Source organism: Xenopus tropicalis, chromosome 7 (assembly GCF_000004195.4).
Source record: "Xenopus tropicalis strain Nigerian chromosome 7, UCB_Xtro_10.0, whole genome shotgun sequence".
Classification (NCBI taxonomy): Eukaryota; Metazoa; Chordata; class Amphibia; order Anura; family Pipidae; genus Xenopus; species Xenopus tropicalis.
The window spans coordinates 38,738,809-38,760,620 of NC_030683.2; the positions used below are offsets into that span (position 1 = coordinate 38,738,809).

At 39.1% G+C, this 21,812-nt stretch overlaps 1 protein-coding gene across 2 annotated transcripts in view; it reads right to left on the bottom strand.

The window, feature by feature from the left end:
• Nucleotides 1-308: 308 nt before the first annotated feature.
• The window catches only part of hk1 (hexokinase 1), a 59,613-nt gene continuing 38,109 nt past the window's right edge, over nucleotides 309-21,812 (bottom strand). Inside the window, exons 4-18 of one of the 2 annotated variants that reach the window (XM_031904752.1) lie at nucleotides 14,906-15,025; nucleotides 14,428-14,523; nucleotides 12,932-13,031; nucleotides 12,665-12,848; nucleotides 12,293-12,448; nucleotides 11,924-12,157; nucleotides 10,825-11,129; nucleotides 10,127-10,275; nucleotides 9,074-9,193; nucleotides 8,194-8,289; nucleotides 7,162-7,261; nucleotides 6,340-6,523; nucleotides 3,927-4,082; nucleotides 2,665-2,898; nucleotides 309-1,817 (exon numbers count right to left, since the gene is read on the bottom strand). In XM_031904752.1, coding sequence (XP_031760612.1) covers nucleotides 1,673-1,817; nucleotides 2,665-2,898; nucleotides 3,927-4,082; nucleotides 6,340-6,523; nucleotides 7,162-7,261; nucleotides 8,194-8,289; nucleotides 9,074-9,193; nucleotides 10,127-10,275; nucleotides 10,825-11,129; nucleotides 11,924-12,157; nucleotides 12,293-12,448; nucleotides 12,665-12,848; nucleotides 12,932-13,031; nucleotides 14,428-14,523; nucleotides 14,906-15,025 — 2,379 coding nt within the window. In that variant the 3' untranslated portion in view covers nucleotides 309-1,672. The remainder of the gene's footprint in view (nucleotides 1,818-2,664; nucleotides 2,899-3,926; nucleotides 4,083-6,339; nucleotides 6,524-7,161; nucleotides 7,262-8,193; nucleotides 8,290-9,073; nucleotides 9,194-10,126; nucleotides 10,276-10,824; nucleotides 11,130-11,923; nucleotides 12,158-12,292; nucleotides 12,449-12,664; nucleotides 12,849-12,931; nucleotides 13,032-14,427; nucleotides 14,524-14,905; nucleotides 15,026-21,812) is intronic. The other variant, NM_001102731.1, reaches the window with a different exon arrangement.

The window sequence follows — 21,812 nt, forward strand, 5'->3', positions numbered from 1 at the left end:
AGACGATGGAAGAGGATCGCTCGCCTGCATGTACCCCAGGCTGGTGTGGTTTTCTGCTGACAAGTGCACTGGCCCAGAGTTTCAGGTAAGTCCATATAATCACTGGGGGTGCCTAACATTTTGGCACCCCTCAGTGATGTGACCTTTCCTTCTCCTTTAAAGCAAATGGCTGATGTTCACACTATGGATTACTCTACTATTCATAGGGTTGGTTGCCTCTTAAAACAAATTGCATTGATTTGAATGTTTTAAAACCAATATGTTTATTCACAGGCTCTGTAAGGGGAATAAAAAAGCAGAATGCCAAGTAACACACATTGGAAAAAGTTTATTAAGTCGATAAATAACATTAGTGACCTAGAGTGGCAAATATATCTCTTTCTGTTTTACACTGGATTTATCAGGCTTGGTTTTCTAATACAGACATTTAAAAATGAAATTCACACCATCTCAACACATTCAATCACAGTGCAAAATCAAATAATATTCATATAAAAGTGTCCAACCCTTTCAGTTCCTGGGACCTGCTTTGTGCAGTTCAATGACGATGCCTCCCCGGAAATAAACAAGCTGAAACAAAACCATACGCATGGGCTTTGGTACATACAACTGACACAACACTATTCATACAAGCTTTGGGAATTGCTATAGTAGCACATGTAACAGACGTGTCCCCAGTGGTACATGATTTGGGAAGATGTTCTGTGAGCTCAGGAATGCAAGCCGTTATACATTCTAATCCCACCCTGCACCCCTCTGCTACTTACTCAACTACTATTCCCATCAACTGCTGCAGGGATTTGCAGTTCAGCAACATGCAGAGGGGCTACATAATTTATCAAATAATGATTTGTTTAAAAGGTAAAATGAGATTTGGCCTAAAATCACTGCATATCACAGAATATCGTGTCTTCTAAGTTTACGGCTAAGGAAATTCCAGTGACAACAGTTGCACTTAAAAAAATGGACTGAACTCATGAAGAGCAAGAAACAGAATATTACATTGTTGGGCGCTTACAAACTGATAAATAACATATAAAAGAATAAATTATAAATCATTATCACTGACCAACAGGTTGGCTGCATGTTATAGGGGTTGTTCACCTTTAAAATAACTTTTGTCATGATGGAGACAGGGATACTATGAGACAATTTGCAATTGGTCCTCATTTTTTTTGTTATGATGTTTGAATTTTTTGTTCAGCAGCTCTCCAGTTTGGAATTTCAGCAGCTGTCTGGTTGCTAGGGTCCAAAGTACCCTAGCAACCAGGCAGTGGTTTGAAAGATGGATAGATAGATAGAAAGATAAATAATAGAAAGTAGCATTACTCATGTCTGTGACCCCCATGAGAAGCCTGGAAGAGTCAGAAAACAAGGACCAATAATTCAAAAACTAAAATGCATGTAAAAAATGAAGACCAGTTGGAATATTGCTGAAAACAGGACATTTTATAACATACTAATAGTTAAGTTAATGGCAAACAACCCCCTTATATGGGGGACCGATACACAGAGTGCAGTCTTCTAGCACATACTTTCTACTGTGACCGCTTAATTCCCCTTATTATCTTCCTATGGACATCATGGCTAGAACTGAGCAGCCTTGTTACGGTTACAGCTTGAAATGAAAGTGCTGAAAAAGGCAGGACGATACAAGGGAGATGTTCAGGATCTAATTTTGTTCACTACTGCGGAGTCTGCAGGCCACAGCAGTGATCAGAGCCGCTCCTTTACCGCTCCCATCCTCCGAGAGGAGGAAAGAAACGTTGCACTTCGGGGCAAGGTCTTTAACTGTTTGGTGCATGATTTTGGAGAAGCTGAAACAAGAAACGCAATGAGTTAGAAATGGGATCCAAAATGTTTCTATTATATATATTACAGCAGGTACACTTTATATAAACAGATACAAGAACAAGCCGAGAAAGCACTAAGGGGATGGAGATTGGGGATGAGGGTGAAGGAAAGTGGGGCAAGATGTGGGAAGGAGCCAGTAGGAGGCAGAAAGGGAAAGGTGCCTGGGGAAGGAGCAGAAGGAAAGGTGCAGCAGACACAGAGATGCGGGAAGAGGAAATGGAGATCATGGAAAAAGGCAGAGAAGTGTAACCCTTTCTGCTATTGGTTTTGCTAAAGCCTTGTCACACACTAATACTGCTGTGTTTTGTAATAAATATTAAATAGAAGTGCACTCCTTTTATTGTATCCAGAGATGTATGTATGTATATATTCTCCCTGTTCTTCAAACCATACAGGCAGCCTCGCTGGCACCAGATAAAATGTACCCTAGTGTGTATATGATAGGGATCTTAGATGGGAAGAACCCCTATGACAGGGGCTGATGGAACATAAAGAAACTGACACACTACTGCAGGGACTATGATGCTAACCTCTTTATTTAACCAAACATGACACTTGAAAAAGAGTCACAGTCTGAAACATGTTGTGTTGGGTTGAATAAAGAAGTTGTGTATGCAGCTTAACATGAAGTAAGTCAGGCAGCGCATGATAAAACGAAAGGTAGCCTGATTTGAGGCAGAAACCTGCACTGCCCTTAGTGAGAGGTTTCAATGTTGTCTCACATGGGCTTATGTATAAACAACTATTCATCCAATCAGGTAATTTGTGTTAGTGCAGACACTGCTATTAGGTTAGAAAGCAAGTACTTACTGTGGATGTAATTTATATAATGTTCCATCAACTCCAACTGTGACGTCCAGATGGTCTAAGCCCCTGTTCTCTCGGATTTTATCCACGACCGCTGCCATGCCTGCCCCGCACACCTGCGCTGCCCTTCTTGATACAGCACCACACACCTCCTTTACAATGATACTGTCATCGCAGGTGCTGTTTAGACCTAGTTGCTGAAGGATAGATCGGACTTGGAGAAGCGCTAATCTATCACTGTAATAAGAATAAAAATAAAGCCAATTTAAGTACCGGATGAGCATTTTAGTAAGAAACTAGCAGAGGCTTTATTGCATGAAAAATGAGACAGTCTGTTAGGCTCCTATGTTGATCCTAGAACTGAGGATTCTGTTTAAGAAGGACCAGTGTAAATCATATAACAGTTAGCAAGACAGGAATACATATATAATTTCTCTATGAAAGGACCTCACTGCACTGTGGCAAATACATGGGGGAGAGGTGGAATAACATTTAACCCCCAGGCAGCACCTTGGTCAGAACTGAACCCAAGATCTAAGCCCTATAAGGCTGAAATGTTAAATACTGTACATATTAGATTATGAAATGTATTTTGCCCGCCCTGCTGAATTCTTTCAGTTTAGAGTAATAAGAAATGTTTTTGTCTGTAATGAAGGGCCTGAAAGTAACGTAGAACAGAAGACAAGTAAGTTTGGGTTCATGTAAAGTATATAGCCTTTCAGAACCATTTCTCTTCAGTGAAAGACCTCCAGGATGGCATTTATAAAATTACAGTAGACTCCGAGTAATCCAGGCCAACCAATTTGGCTACATCCAACATGTTAGTGCCCCTAAGAATATCCATAGTAGAGAAAATGCATAAGCTCACTCCTAGATTGCACTGAAAGCCTTGATAAAAGGCACAGGATGGCCTGCAATATTGCCAAGTGTGCATATGTACGTGTATATGAGCTAAATAAACACCTTTTACACAACACAGTATATTGCCCATGCTACAGGAGAGGGATCTTGTGAATAGGCAACACTTGCTATCTTGTTAAGCTTCACCCTTGGATTGCTAAGGGTACCAACTAACCTATCCAAACACAACTTTTGTCATTTGCAAATGATTTGCAAAGTCACAACACTTCCCATTATGCTTAGTATTAAAGCCATTGTGACCTGTTTCCCTTGAACAGACAGCATTTGTGAGACAAGCAGATACATAACAAACAAACAGCCAGCAGATATTTTATTCAATCAGAACAACAGTACCGCTTACTTACCTCTCAATTTGGGAAAGGAATTTGGTTTCAAAGATACTTGTGGTTTTCAGTGCCTCACTAATCTGCCCTCTGAACAGAAATCCTCTTTTTGTGAAGTCAATTAATATGTTGCGCACAATTTCTCCTAAATACATGCCACTGATCATCTTCTCGTACCTGCGGGAACATGGTAAATAAGTACTGGCTTTGTTTCACGTTTGTTTTGTTTTACAAAGAACTTTGCTTCCTTCTTAGTTTCATTTAAACAGATTCTGAACTAATGAACCCTAAGGCTAAAGTTCCAAAATATGGATAAATTAGTTGAACTGGTAGTCCGACTGCTCATGCTGATTTAGGCACAATCACCTGGAAGGTAAACGCTGGGTAAGATCATGAGGGCACCACAGGAAGGCTGTGATACCAGGTGGAAGGTAAATTGTGTGGAGATCAGGAGGGCACTGCATGAAAAATAATCGGTGGGAAAGTTTAAAGCTGGCCAGACACATTAAGATTTTTAAACTCTTTCTGTTATCGTAGGACAAATCTTATCCTAAAGGACTGTTTAAAAGTACAATTTGTCCATTAACAAAAACAACCATTTTAAATTATATCATCTAGCTGAAACTATGAAAACTACCTGCTTGGTCCTAAAAACAATTGGACAATGGGCAAATTTCATTGTCAATGACAAAAATTTTCAAACCTGCCCGATTGATTTTCTGACCGGCATTGATTGAAAGATCGCCAGATGTACGATTGTTCAGTGCCCACTAACCTTATGATAATTGGACAGTTTTGTCAATTTGCACTGAAATTGGTCGTTACGTGTATAGACAGCTTTGGAGTGCACACAATTGATGGTAAACTGCATGGGAAATCAGAAGGGCACTACAAGGGAAATAAGCAGTGGGAGTGCACCTAAAGCTTGCCATACACATTCAAATTTGAACGTTTACATATTGATCATACTTTTAATTCAATCTAAAACTAACATTCAGATTTTACATTGCAGGATTATTAAGTCAGAAAAATAATTTCAACAATCAACGAAAGTTATGTCCCAGAAATATTAGTGATGTATGGAAAATGTAATCCCGGAAATGATGTTCTTGCTTAATCATATAGTTCTTATACAAATGAATGCGCTATGATTGAGTCTGTTTATATTTAAAAAAACAGATTTTGTTTTCTGTTTTAAAATGAGTCCAGTATATATATATATATGAATGGCAAAACACTGCAGCCCCTGCAATAGTATTGGCAACAGCTCATCAGGAAAAGGAGAAGATAAAGGATTCCTGTTTTAATAGGCAATGGCTTTTTAGGGCTCTGGCACACGGGGAGATTAGTCGCCCGCGACAAATCTCCCTGTTCGCGGGCAACTAATCTCCCCGAATTGCCATCCCACCGGCGACAATGTAAGTCCCCGGTGGGATGGCATACGCTGCGCAGGCGATTTCGGCAAATCGTCGAAGTTGCCACGCGAGGCATTTCGTCAATTTGCCAAAATTGCGCCGCCGCATGTGCCATCCCACCGACGACTTACATTGTCGCTGGTGGGATGGCAACTCGGGGAGATTAGTCGCCCGCGAACAGGGAGATTTGTCGCGGGTGACTAATCTCCCCGTGTGCCAGAGCCCAAAGCACAAATCGTACATAAAGTTCCTCTGTGGGTGTGTGCATTTCGTTTATATGTCTTATGTCACCCATGGATATCATCTGATATCGTCAGCAACACATGCAAACATATTGTAGCTATCTGCGTGAAATTTTCGAACCCGTCTGGTTTACTAAACTATGATTGCCATGGTACGAAAATTGTCAGGATGGTCATTTGGACCTCACACATGGTCTGCAAATCACACAAAATTTTATTTCGTACTAGGGATGCACCGAATCCCGTATTTGGGCCGAATCCAGCCTTTTTTTGATGGATTCGGTTTCGCCTGAATCCACAGTCACGGCTGAAAAAAAAACGAATCAGCATAAATTAAAATATGCTAATTAGCATTTGGAAAGGGTTAAATTTTAGGGGGAAAAATGTAAACTTTTGACCCTTCAAAAGCATATGCTAATTAGGATTCAGTTCGGGATTTGGTAGAATCTGTCAGGGTGGGTATGGGGGTTTAGCCGAATCCAAAAAAGTGGGTTTGATGCATCCTTATTTCGTACGAATACATTGACGCTTGTATGACCAGCTTAATAGAAGTTAAATTGTTGAGGAAATCAGGACACCGCATGGAATAGGATTAGTGTGGAAGATTAAGAGTGAGTCTGATGTACGGCCAACTGTGGGGGAGATCAAAAGGACACTACACGGATGAGAAGCTATGGTAGAGATCAGGGGGACAGAAATTCACTCTCTAACATACTAAACTTAATAATATAAAACCACTAGCAAGAGGACAAACTGCCCTTGATTAAAAAAACATACCTCTGTTTTCCTGAATTTAATGACAAATCATCAACAGCCTTATCATAGACTGTGCGGATATCATCAAGGCAACCATTGTCCCCAAACGCTCCCCATTCCATGTTCACACACATTCTTCCCTGGTCTCCGTCCACCATTTCTATATTCTTTGTTTCTTCCATGTAGCATGCATTGCTTCCAGTCCCTAATATATTAAAGAGATTAAATATAGATTTCATAGATAAATATTTGTTTATGCAATTAACCCTATTTTAGGTCAAAAATGGCTACATTGTTCAACTGCAAAGTGAATACTGACTCTGATTGTCTATGCTGCTGCTAGGGTGAGTGGTTTTGTAGCTGAATTTGACATTTTACATACAGCATGTATAATACCTACAAATGCATTTGTGAACAGAAAAATGGCAGCCTTGTGATGATAATTTGGCCCCTGTGCGGCACTAATTAGTCTGTGAATGATATTTTTAGTATGACTTCCGCAGATGTACATGTGAGCCGTGGCGCACCAATAGGCTGTATACAGATGGCTTTGGTTTACACTTAACAAGTGCCACAGAAACATACAGTGGAACCAATAAAGCCATCATCTCATCTGGTTTTGGTTCTACTTTTCAGGAATAAAGGTTCTGCTGAACTGCGATGTAATTCATGAATATTTGTGCTTACTCTATAGTTCACCTGAATGTGGTTGGTACTCTTGGCTCTAACAATAAAGAAAACAAAATCTTTATACAATCTAGATCCTATTGATTCCTACAGAATCACATATATACTCGTATTCCTTTCCTTGGGTTTAATGTCAGTGCTACATCCGTTACTTACCCACAATGAGACCAATTTCACAGTTTGGATCTTCATATGCACAGGTCATCATGGTTCCTACTGTATCATTCACAATCGCAACCACATCCAGGTCAAACTCCTAAATGTGGGAATACAGAAAGTTAGGGGCCCATTTACTAACATTCGTATTCTTTTGTTTCCCCTTTTTATTGCTAAAAATCGTGTATTTTACTAATTACTAATAAACCAATTTTTTTTTAAAAAATGAATCAGGTATTAAAACCACAAATAACACTAATACATATGCCATCATGTAGAAGTCAATGGGAGTTGTCCTAGGTAATCTGTAACAATCTTTATTTAATTGGTGTTTTTTTTTTCATTTGTAAGCACACTAAAATTCTTATGAAAATTAGGATTTTGTATTCTGATTATTTGATTTGTTTTACTTCAGTTCTCTATTAGATCAGCCTAGTTGCTGATTTGTTCCGATCATAGAGTGCAGTGTGCTGAGTGCCGCCGGCTCCCCTGAACAGCCTGGGAAAGGGGGCAGCAGGAAGTGGAACAATTTCAACATATCAACCCAAAACACTACTTTTTAAAGCACATTCCTTCTATATTTAAAAGGAAAAAGTAGTAGCCTCTATTTACTAAATAGCCAGACACAGTGATATGACATTCCTCACAAATTGTTAGGAGAACTAAGTATTTCACCCTTTTGCTAAATATACCCTGTTGATAAAGAGTCTTGCTTGGCACCTATACATATGTAGCATTTACTGCTTTACTGCCAGAAACACATTCTTAATGGATTATTAACAGTGAGAATAACCTGATATATAAATACATTTAACTCTTGCCCTTTAATTACTTCTATAATTACTTCTATAATATACTTCGAGTAGTAGAAACCAATCAGCCCTTCCAGTCTGTGGTGTCGGGGAATGCACCCAACCAAAGATACATTACACACATTATTGACCACTTTAGTGAGCAATTTAAATTAAGTACATGATATGCTTCCATGTCAATAGACAGCACAAGAATCACAGTTACATATCCATGACTTACCTCTCTTCTCTTAATTCCTTCTCTTAATAAATTAACCACATCTTCTCCTTCACAATCAGTGGCCTTGAAACCTTTGGTCCATGTGACTAAGATGCCCTGGGCAAGTGGAAATAAATGGTGTCTGTTACATTCAGTACTAACTATAAGCTCATACCTAGGCTCAGTGCATCTAGGGGAGTAGGAGAGGGGGTTAGTATGGGAAATTATACATACATTCAAATACAGATCCCATTTCTCCATGCAAACAACACCACAGCAATTTATGTAATGATTCATTTAATAAGTATTTTGTGCAATAATTTGGTTTTTTTTTTAAGGCCGCATTTTAATCAAAACATTGACATTCAGTTTAAAATGGGGCCCAACTAAAGAGAAGATCCTACTGATATTAGGCTGAATTACAGTTTTTCATCTTCTGGTGCCCCACGTCTACTGTATTAAAAGACTCCTTAATGGTTTTCTGTAATGGTCTCTTATTTCAAGCTGACAATTTTAAAGGAGAACTGAAGCTAAAGTTCTGAACCTGCCCAAGGCAGCCTCAGCCCTTTTGCAGGGAAAATCTGTGCCCCCCACCCCAAAGATGACCCAGTAGCTCCCCATCTTCTTTTCCACTGATTCACTGCACAAGCTCTGTTCTGCTGTCAGTTACTGAGCTTAGGGACCAACTCACTATATACTGTATATATAGAATATAAATGTATATTAAATATGGCATAGCAGTATTTGTTTTTAGGGTTTAGTTCTCCATTAAATGTAAAGTATATGTATTATTGTGGCAATTACTTTCAAATGAACAACAATAATAAATTACTGATATGATGTTAACATCCCTGTCATGCAGCATTGGGTAGACATAGATGACAGACATAAGGCAACTTACAGCATCCAAGCTGGTCTGCATGCAGGGGAACGAGAAAGTGAAGCCCAGCGGAAGTCTTGCTCCCTTTATTCCCATGTAATCCAGGAAATCAGAAATACAATGAGCAATGTGATCAAAGAGCTGCAAAGGAGAACAGAGGGCACAAGTTACAATAGAAAATCTGCCAGCAGTACGGTGTGCTGTTGTAATAAAGTTGTAGGTTAGGATTTCTATAAAGTGTCCTTCCCCATACACAGTAACACTGATTATTACAATCACTCAACCCTTAGCCCATAATCTCTGACCTACGCAGGGGGGAGGAGCAAGGCACTTTCCTGTCACTTCCTTTCAATCAATGACATCCCCAAGACACTGATGAGAGGCATTAGCCAATGGGTGCAAATCAACAATTGTTGTCTAACTCTGTATGCTGGAACCATTCATTCGAGAGTGTAGAACTGCTTGTCCAGATTTATAATCCCCACAGTAATTTGTACTGGGGGATTATTTTTTGCTTGTTTGTTTTGTTATGAAATTCTGAAATACTTTTTGTACTTTGTGTAAGAAACCCTCTACATAAACAAACCCTTCCCCCAGCTGATACCTATGTAAGGCTTTTAGATAAGAAGCAGTTCATTATATAGAGGGCTTGTCACTGGACTGCTAACTTGTTTCATGGTGCCCATAGGAACCAAAAGTAGAATGTGGCTTTACTTTTAATAGCAGGAAACAGCAAAAAACAGTTAGATATTTTCTAATTAAGATGATAGACAAAACATCTATTTAGCACAAGCCTTACTTACTGAAAAAGGGTTTACTGCCCCTTTAAGCTGGCCAAATTTAAAACGGCATATGTGCTCCTCTGAGAGCATTTAGCAATATGTGTAATTTATTTTTTGCCCAGCCACCGGACACTGGGAGCAACATGGACAATATATTTTTTAAAAACTGTCAGTATTAAACTGTACAAGGGGAACAATCTTATAACAAGCACACATGTAATAAAACAAATGATATCATATTTTATATGAGAGCAGCTTGATGTTTCTGTAGTGCACAAATCATGAGCAGTACCTCTTCCCCTGTCCCCTGCATGACATCTATAGGGATGGCGTAAATTTTATTGTGCATTTCCACGGTTCTTCTTTTTCCACTTCGAATTTTCACAAGTAAAACTCTAAAGTTTGTGCCACCAAGGTCCAGAGCCAGAAAGTCTCCATTTTCTGCAAAGATAAACCAACCAGCAGACAGCCGATTAACAGGCCTGAAAAAACTGACTTTTACTACATTGTTTCAAGAGACACAACCAGAGAACATCAGTTACATTTAGAAATATTTTAAAACCACTGACATTCTTTTATTAATGTAACAATTAACATGACATTTTCATTCATTGTGCAAAAAAGCAGGTTTTGGGCAGGTATACAGTTAATATTAATTAAAATAATGTTAATAATGTATTGGCATATTAATACAAAGATTCGACAGTGCAATGTTTTCCTTAAAGGGGCAATATCCACATACATTCAACATGAGGTTAATTAACAGAGCTTGTGGCGGACAAGCATGTGTCCATTATATTAATTAAAGGGATATGTGCCACATCCTATGAGAAAGCCAGCCACTGTACACCTAATATGTATGCAGTTTAAACCTGGAAATTATATCTAACAATTTTGCATCTATGTTGTTGAGGATCTGCATTTACTGTAAGATTCCAAGTTAGAAAGTGATATTTAAAGGTCAGAACTGAACAGATATAGGTAACGTACCTGTACCATCGGGTGTACTCCTTACATACGTTGGCAACATTTTAACCTTTGCTGATTCATGGGTCTTTTTCCTGAGTCCATTCTCTATTTCAATCCGCATCCTCCTCTTAACCTCAAGCAACTGTTCACGGCTGAGCTTGAACTCTTCTAAGGTCTCATCGATCTGCCTTCTCTGCTCTGACAGCCTGTATGCCACCGCAGTCACCATGGCAGCTCCTTTGCCACTTCCACTCTCTGATAAGAGGAATCTCACATCCGACTCAGGAACCAGTCGCCTTACTGTTTTGTGTAAGCGCCTGGCATATCTACAGAATGCACATAAGACACAATGTGGAACTGATTTATAATACAGTGTGTACTCATTACAGAAAATTTCCCCCCCTTAGGAATGTGGATCTGACAAGTCAAACCAGAATATAATTTTTACCTAATAAAAGGACAAAATTCTAAGCAACTTTGCAATATACATTCATTACAAATTTGTAATGGTTTTTAAGTTATTTGTATAAATAATTGCTATTAAAAGCAGTGTTTGTCTGTCCTTTTCTATTCTCTGCCCTGGTGGCTCTGGCATGTGAAACAATATAACACATGGCAACAGACTGACAGACCTGCCTTGCTGGAGGAGACTGACCTTTGCAACATTGTTGAAAAAATAACAACCAAGAGTTCAGACTATGCTGCTTTCAATAGCAATTACAATTACAATTAACCTTTAAAGGACATGTCAACCCCAAAATAATGTTTTTCCGAATAAAAGAAAACATGATTCCAACCAACTTTCAAATGTGAATTTTTTTTTGAAAAACAAGCAAAAACCTATTTTTGGGGTTGACATGTCCTTTAAGACTATCTATGATATCCCAAATCTCATGCTGATGCTCCTGATGGGTTTCTACAAGTACATATGAGAATACACAAAAATTGCCACATCAGACATTCATTCTGGACTTTCAGGAGTATCTCTAGAACATATATGCATTCTCTCCACATTTCTCCCTAACTGACCTTCAGGTTGCCCCTTCTGCCCCAGCCACTGCTTTGGGTCACGGTTTGGGATCTGCTGCATTATAGTAAGAAAAGTAGCCAAAGCACTTACTGTGGATGCATCTTGTATAAGGATCCATCGATGCCCACAGTAGTACGCAGCCTGGGAACCCCTTTATTGTCCCTCAGTCGTATGAGGATTCCACCAAGCGTAGCAGCAACTAGATTAGCAGAGCGGAAGGACACGATTGTACATACATGCTGCACAGCAATGCAGTCTTCGTGAGATGGCTCCACCCCAAGTCTGGTCAGTATGTCTTTGGCTTTGCTTAAACCTTCTTTGCTCCTGAAAGAAAATAGAATGTCAAACTGAGACAGTTTTACATTTGTTTTTACTCTTGCATTGTTTCTATCCCTGACACCCGTTCATGCCCCACTTCTATCTAAAATCTCACAGTAAAGGTTATGGAGTTACACTTACTTCTCGATTGCAGAAACATGCTTTGTTTCAAATTTTCCTCTGGTCAGAAGTTCAGGAGTAATTCTCCCTTCAAATAGGAGTCCTTCTTTGGCCATTTTTACCAGGATAAGTCTGACAAGTTCCCCCATGTACATGCCGCTGACCATCTTTTCAAACCTGTGCAAAGTAAGTGTGACTGTTAAACTCCTGCTGCAAACAAATGCTTATTTACTGTTAAGCTCTACTTGAGCAATGTGCTTTTTATTTAGGTAACATGTAGAAAGCAACAGGTTGACTGTAAATTCCTGCAAAACGCAGGGCAAGATAACTTTAGAATTTAGAGAATAATCTCCTTTAGTAGTGACAACTGCATTGTAATAGTGAGATACTTACAGCTGTTTTCCTGGATTGAGTGAACCTCTGTCTATCTCTCTGTCGAACTCCGACCTGATGTCCTCCAGACACCCATCGTCACCAAATGCTCCCCACTCAGTGTTAATGCACATTCGACCCTCATCCCCTTCCACCATATCAATGTGCCTCAGCTCTTCCATGTAGCAAGCATTGGTCCCAGTACCTTTAAAACACATTTCTCAATAAGTAATCTTTCCTCCAACTTGTTCAATTAAACAGCAAAAGCAAGTATATACTGCATGTTACCTATAATTATACCGACTTCACATCTCTGGTCATCAAACCCACAAGTCATCATTGTCCCAACTGTGTCATTCACGACAGCCATTATATCTGCCTCATAGTCCTAAAGTAGAGGACAAGGATAAAAAAAAGATTAAGAAAATATAAATAAATGAGAGAGAGACAGTGAGTAGTTAAAGATGAATGCCTTGGGTAACTGAATACAACCAAACTCTGGGTTCTGTGTCACTGTTTATTGCTGAGAAAATGAAGCACCAGTGTAATTAGCACAGAGATGAAGCACACTTTCATTAAGCCCTAAGTAATGTCTTTGTGCACTAAGCATTCTCTGAATATTTACATTTATATACAGGTATAAAATTCAAAACCTGTTATCTAGAAAGCTCCAAATTACATGAAGGCCATCTCCCACAGACTTCGTTTAATCAAATCATTTTTCAAATTATTCTTTTTTTCACTATAATAATAATGTACTAAGATATACTTAATCTTTATTGAAGGCAAAATAATCCTATTGGATTTATTAAGGGGCAGATTTATTAAAAATGTTAGAGTTTAGTTTAGAGTTTAATACATAAAAACTCACCCACGTTCTATTTATTCCTATAGGATTTTTAGAAGCATATTTGTCAATGGGTGAAAGGTGATAGGGCATTTACTAAACCGCAACAGAAATTTTTAACATTTTTTCTTAAATTTATTATGTGAGAAAAATGCGACAATTCCGAATCCAAAGTACGCCATCTAAAACCTTTGAGATCATGCAGAAGTATGTGGCAGATTTCTCTTTTACATCTTTCTTTGCTTTGTGCTTTTAGAGACTTTTGTTTTTTTCTATGCTGGCTTTTGTGTAAAAGTATGAAAAAGTTTTGCTTTTGCAACATTTCCACAAATTTTTTTCATTTTTTTCTGTTCAGATCTTTTGATAAATCCGAAAAAAACGAGTTTTAGTAAATCCCCCTCTTAGGGGCAGATTTATCAAAATGTGAGTTCAGAACTGAATACATAAAAACTCACCCACGTTCTATTCATTCCTACGGGATTTTAAGAAGTGTATTTATCAATGGGTGAAAGTTAGAACTCACTTTTTGATAAATACACTTCTAAAATCCCCATAGGAATGAATAGAACATGGGTTAGTTTTTATGTATTCAGTTCTGAACTCACATATTGATAAATCTGCCCCTTAGAGTTTAGCATTTAATAAATACGCTTCTAAAACTCCAATGGGTATGAATAGAATGTCAGTGAGTAGGGTGGAAAGATTGCTTTTCGGAAAACCATTGGTTAAAACTCCTGAATTGTTGTCATTTTTGCTAAAGCAAAATGTTTTAATGTCCTAAATATACTGTTATACTGTAGGTGCATGCAGAGGATTTCTTGTCTTTATCTATATATAAATATATATATAGTGACATAAGTTCATTTGTTACAGTGTGAGGGATATAATGTAACTCTCAGTAAAAACTACAGAACTTATCCAGATAATAATCACTTACCCCGCGTTTCTTGATCGCCTTATTTAGCAGTTTCACAACATCCATTCCCTCAACCCCACTGGCTTTGAATCTCTTGGTCCAGGTAACTAGTACACCCTAGATAAAAAGGTAGAATATTACACTGTTAGAGTATTGCCTTGGTATCAGCAGTGGGTCTACAGACTAACAACTGGATACACTGATTCAGGAGGTAATTCCACAGAGCGAGATTGGTAATATAAAACCCACCACAGAGTTTCCTCAAGGTCTAGGAACAAATAACAACCAAGAAGATTTGTTTTTAAACAGCAGGCCAATGCACAAGAAAAGTACATCTTTTATTTGTTTCTTAAATTAACTGGAATCTAATGAAAAAAAATTTAAATTTAACTGCAGGCCCACAAGGCCCTTCAGTGGCTGAGCCCAGCATACCTGTTGATCTAATCAGAGTTTAGCCCCTGTTGCCAGCATATGGAACATATACCCACGTCTGTCTCACCTCATCTATTTTGGTTTGTATACAAGGGAAGGAGAAGGTAAATCCAACAGGCAGCTTTTTGTCTTTGATCTGCTTCTTCTGCATGAAGTCTCCAAGGCATTCAGCAACATGGTCAAAAAGCTGTAAAATAACATAAAAAAACAATCAGACAACTTCTAACATGCTCGGGGTAGCAACTTATTAGGGCTCATTCAATCATTTCTGGCTGATTCTGATCCTCCATCAACATTGCATTATACTACTTTCACACTAGTGGGTCCCACTGGGACTATCCTTTGCACACAGGTAATAAATCCCCAACCCTTCACCCTCATATTTCTTTACTATTTTAGAAACAAAGGTACAGTTTGGTCTTCCAGAAAAGTCAGACGGGGTACATGTGATGCTTCCCACAGTATTCAAATTAGCAGCAATATGTGAAAAATATGTGTAAATGTGATTTCTTTGCTTAACTGAGCAATAACTTGTGACCAGAAAATGTAATTTACAATCGCTAGTGCAGTGTGCAAAGTGCAATTTTATACACAATTCATCACAAAGTGTATTTCCCTCCAGGGGCACAAATGCAGGAGCTTCCTTACCAGCACGTGTGCCCCAGGGTTGCTACTCTCTGCAGTGAGTGTTGGATAAAAAAATCTAGTGGTCGAGGCTGCTCCTAATGCTCCCTAATTAGTTAGTTGGTTGGTTAGGGGCAGATAGGGAGCTGAGTGCTGAGTAACACAGTCAGCACTTGATCCATGGGGCATGCCGCAGGTAAATGGAGTACAGAGGCCTTTGGCAAGTTATACAATGTAGGAGGCAGCCAACTGAATTGTAAATAAGGCCTATGGTTTTTGGCCAGAATGCAGTGGTTACCCATAATTCCAGCATAATTGCAGAGAGAATAGTGTCTCACAGGGAATTTCTTAGACACATGGGTTACTGTACCTAGACAAAATTTGCTTCTTTATTACTATGTGTGGATAAGCTTCTGAGTTCAGCAAAAACATAATTACGTAACTACTATTTTTATTTATTTATTATTTCAAAAGTACACACTGAAACTGCCTCATTGGCTGTGTTCAAACACTTCCTTGATTTAAGTTTACTCCATCTTAAGCATAAAAAAGCTGTGTATTCCCCCAGTCTTTCTAAATGACACTTACAATATTACTTTAAGGCATATTAAGGCCACTAGATGGCGCTATGTGTCCTTTAACCCTTCTAATGCCATAGATTGTCAGCACATTAGTGCCATAGTGCTACCAGTGCTTTAGATCCTACTTTTCCAGCTTTATCTGTAATCTATGTTGTGTTGTACTGGCAATATGTAGTATTCCGAATTTAAAGAGTCACAGCACTAAAAGGGTTAAATGAATCCCTGCTTACAAATGCAAGAAGAGAGGAATTGCATGGTTAATTCATATATTAACAGAAAAATAAATCATTCTATCAGGGTTAAGAAATAAAAAGGCACTAGGTTTGCTCAAGAGCAGTAACCCATAGCAACCAATTAGCAGGTAGAATTTTCTGGTTACCTGTTTAAAAGCAAACATCCGATTCGTTGCCATGGGTTACTTGGTGCTTTTTGTTACATATAGGGGTATGTGTGTACCTGTTTGCTTCTATATAATTCTGCTTGCAGATTCTGCCTTGTCTATAAAAGCCCTTTATTCCCTGTCACAATCCTCCAATGTCCCAAACAACAGCAAATCATACAGACTGATACTAGGGGATACGGATATATTGGATCACAAATGATACATTTAGAAGGTTAACAAAGTTAAGAAAGACTATGATAAAATCCAGGGTTAGCACTGCAGCAGAAATATCATTTATACATGCCCAGTTTTGGAAAACCACAAATGGAAAGGTTTTAGTGCACCTTTAACCAGGTACAGAAAGGAGTTTTATACCAACCAGCAGATCCCAGCACTTTTATTATACTATAAGAACTGCAAAATATAACTGAACTGTGTTTTTTAAGAAAGGGCTGCCACCAACTCACAGCTAAGTACATGCTACATGAATCCACAGGCTGACACAGGGCACAGGCCTATAGGATACAGGATTAGGTATTTAGCAACCTACAATCTTTTAATCCCGCACCGTATATCTCACGTACGCACACCAATAATTTCTGCTTTGATCACTGCTAATACATACAGGTCAAGGTAAATAATAATATATAAAACTCTTCAGAAACCCCTTTCTCAGAAAAATATTCCTTTGAACCTAAAAATCTTAAATTAAATATTTAATATTATCTGTGTCAGACTGTTTTTGATCACTGGGATAAGAAAACAAGTTTAATAAATTCTATTTTAGAGCACCTGCATCCCAGAAAGAAACGGAAGCAATACACATTCCCCATTCACAAACATCTCACTCACAATGACCCTATTAAAGTCTGCATTTACAACGTAATTTAAAATTCTTCTTCCATTGTCCCAGGCCCTTCCCTCTTGCACTTAACTAAATGACAGGACTGATCTACCTCTATGCTGCTCCAACATGTGCATTAAGCTCCGCTGCTCATTTCAACACATTTGTGTTTGAAATCCAGAATTCTGGAGACCCTTTTCTAAAGGTAAAGACACATGGAGCTCCTAGTAGCAGCTACTTGCCACAGCTACAAAAACAGACAATGCTGATCATTTACTGATAATTGCCTCTATTTGTGTTTTAGCAGAGGCAATTCTCAGTATTGTCTATGGCAGAGTATTTTCGCATATTTAGTAGCCGTGACAAGTAGCTGCTACTATGTAGCTCCATGTGTCTTTACTCTAAAGCTGCCCCTTTCTCTGGAACCCAATTTACCCAATCCCTTCTAAAGCTGCACGTCATCACAGCTGCATTTAATGACCACTAACTATTCAGGACAGGTTCCCCTTTCCAGGACTATCAGTTCAATGAACTTAATTGCATTAATATTATATGCTGTATTGTGATTTATTCCACGTATCGGCATTGAATTACTGCATCTAACTTCCAATAGTGTTTTAATAACTCCAAGAAATCCTATAATCTCCTAGAAATTTCTGACTCAACTGATTTTAGGTTTATGTGCGCTTATCATTTTGATGCCACCACCCTCTCTAGGAGATAAACTTCCCATGCCAGAAAGCAGGTTCTTCCCATTTTAGTGAATAGGAGATGCATTACCAATGTTAGATTCTAGCAATATTTCCTGTGAAAGTGCCCGCATGATCTCTCACAGGCAGTGTGCATTGTATAGGGACAGGCAAAGGTTGGGCAAGAGGTGTGACATGAACCTAATGGAACATATTATCAGCTAGGACATTTACCAGTTATGTCAAAGACAAAAATGCCCCCCTATCAAAGTACAATGTAGATAGCAACAGGAACCACTTTTACACAGACAGCCAACTACAGGGCTACTGACAGAGTGATAACAGAAAATAGTTCCCATGGGATTCCTGTGACATGTGATTGTCCTGAATGAGAAAGAGTGCGTGCTCCCCTCACCCTTAGTTTATCTCACTCACCAACCTTGTACAGTTCCAATGGTTCTGAGCAGCAGATGGCCAGTCAGCTGGGATGTAAGGGGCAGACGGCCCATTGACAAATTAAAACAAAAGTCTATTGTGTTTCTCAGCTGTCTGGCTCTTAAATAATTCTAATTGCATCCCAAAGCTGCCCGTCTGCTTGTACAGCAGAAGGCATTAATCAGCAGTTTTTTAAAAAGCCGAGTCATCCTAGGAACCTTTTACTAGGTTATAAATGGTAGCAATTTAAGCAATTTTGATTATTTGGCTTTATTTTCTTACTTTCTGTATTTGGTTTTAAAAACACTATCTGGATGGTAAGGCTGATGATGCCTGTGACCAGGAAGCCCAAGAGAAGTTAAGTATAACCCCAGTGATAGACAAGCTTGAAAACTTTATTTTAATTTCTGCCAAATAGGCAATAGTGTGAACTCTCCCAAATACTGCATCATTGCTATTTATTCCTAAGCAACAACCACTTTAATGTTTAAAAACATGCAATGTGAACTGTCCATTCCACTTCTTTCTTATTGCAGGCACTGTGTTGCTCAGCAGTAAAGCTGGCCATTGCTGGTGGGCAATATCAGACTGATTTGATCAATTGGCCTTCAGGGCATAGATTGGATCACAATGATGAGATGCAGGCTGCCGGGGTGAGTATCTTATCCATGAGCCGGTGCACTCCTCGCCCTGATGGGATTTTTAAACCTAGATTGCACAAAAATACTGGCACAACAGGACTTACTTAAGCGGCATAAACCCTGCTGATTTTTAATAGTAGCAAACCATGTAATGTTTCAGGGACACCCCCCTTCATCAGTGGAACGTGGTGGAGAGTGCTGAAGACTCTCCAAATACTGTGCACCAGGGGGAACAGAATGGGAAGGCCAGGGTGTGCTTGTGAGTGTGGACTGGGATTTTTAAACCTGCCTGATAATTTCTAATACTGAGTATCCTTTGTAACACTAAGGGGGAGATTTATTAACCCTTTAAGTGCCAGCCGAATTCGTCATTTCGGTTCCCCCCAGTGCCAGACGTTTTTTAAGCATTTTGTACTCATTCACTTTAACAATGTTTTTTGGTAGGAAAACCTCCACGAAACTAGGGAAATTATATATCGTTTTTTTCGTCACTAATTGGGCTTCGACATACATACCAAATTTTATAACTTTTCTGGAGATATGATGTGTATTTTGGGTGAAATATGTAAAAAAAAAATAAAATTATGAAAAATTTCTGTATATTTTGAGGTTTTTTTCCATAGAAAAGTTAATTTTACTCACTTTTTTTTATTGTTTGTAAAAGCCCTGATACTCCCAAGTCCAACGATACCAAATATGTGGTGGTACCCCACAGTTCCTGTCCAGAAGTAACCCCCAAACTAAGGCAATACTTAGTACAATATCACACCAGAACAAAGCAGAAAAGCGCTTGTAACAGTTAATGCAGCATAACTTATATGTAAATCTAAAATATCCCCTCATGTTTGGTATCTTTAGAAACTACAGACCTTCAGGTTTCTAGGTGCAATGTAGTTTTCACTCAAAAGCCAAATACCTTTTGTCAGTGCATTGTGAAATTTGGAACTTTTTATGACATTTTTTTTTTTTTTCTAAAACGTAAACTTGGACGCATGATCAAATGTGGATTTGACAAAAAAAAATATCATAAAAATTTTCTAACAAAGGCATATTTGAAAGACAAACTTCTCCTGAATAAAATGATGCCCCATATGTATGGGTGCACATAAAGACATGGGCACCAAACACTCCAAAGCAGGGGCAATGCACAAGGGCAATTACAGCTAAAAATGTGGGGGCTGCGCTCTATGTGCACTTCCTGCAGTTTTTCAGTGTTAACCCCCCCTACCTGTGAAATAACCCCCACAAACTATATATTTCTGAAAAGTGCACACCTTCAGCTATTCAGAGACACCACTCTTTTCTTTCTACATGGAAAATTGTGGCCGCAGTCCCTTGCAGAAGTCAGCGCTTTGGTCAGAAATCAAGGAAAAACCAGATAAAAAACCTAGATTTCTCCCCAAAATCTCCATGGCAACTACCAAAAACTTACTAACCATCAATCTGCAAGTTCCCCTGAATAAAACGATACCCCATATGTATGGGTGCACATAAAGACGTGGCCACCAAATGCCCCAAAACAGGGGCAATGCATAAGGGCAATTTCAGTTGAAATTTTGTGGGCTGCGCTCTATGTGCACTACCTGCAGTTTTTCAGTGTTAACCCCCCCTACCTGTGAGATAACCCCCACAATCTATATATTTACGAAAAGTGCAAACCTTCAGCTATTCAGAGACACCACTCTTCTCTTTCTACATGGAAAATTGTGGCCGCAGTCCCTTGCAGAAGTCAGCGCTTTGGTCAGAAATCAAGGAAAAACTAGATACAAACCTAGATTTCTCCCCAAAATCTCCATGGCAACTACCAAAAACTTACTAACCATCAATCTGCAAGTTCCCCTGAATAAAACGATACCCCATATGTATGGGTGCACATAAAGACGTGGCCACCAAATGCCCCAAAACAGGGGCAATGCATAAGGGCAATTTCAGTTGAAATTTTGGGGGCTGCGCTCTATGTGCACTACCTGCAGTTTTTCAGTGTTAACCCCCCCTACCTGTGAAATAACCCCCGCAAACTATATATTTCTGAAAAGTGCACACCTTCAGCTATTCAGAGACGCCACTCTCCTCTTTCTACATGGAAAATTGTGGCCGCAGTCCCTTGCAGAAGTTAGCGCTTTGGTCAGAAATCAAGAAAAAACCAGATACAAACCTAGATTTCTCCCCAAAATCTCCATGGCAACTACCAAAAACTTACTAACCATCAATCTGCAAGTTCCCCTGAATAAAACGATACCCCATATGTATGGGTGCACATAAAGACGTGGCCACCAAATGCCCCAAAACAGGGGCAATGCATAAGGGGAATTTCAGTTGAAATTTTGGGGGCTGCGCTCTATGTGCACTACCTGCAGTTTTTCAGTGATAACCCCCCCTACCTGTGAGATACCCCCACAATCTATATATTTACGAAAAGTGCACACCTTCAGCTATTCAGAGACACCACTCTTCTCTTTCTACATGGAAAATTGTGGCCGCAGTCCCTTGCAGAAGTCAGCGCTTTGGTCAGAAATCAAGGAAAAACCAGATACAACACTAGATTTTGGTCAGAAATCAAGGAAAAACCAGATAAAAAACCTAGATTTCTCCCCAAAATCTCCATGGCAACTACCAAAAACTTACTAACCATCAATCTGCAAGTTCCCCTGAATAAAACGATACCCCATATGTATGGGTGCACATAAAGACGTGGCCACCAAATGCCCCAAAACAGGGGCAATGCATAAGGGCAATTTCAGTTGAAATTTTGGGGGCTGCGCTCTATGTGCACTACCT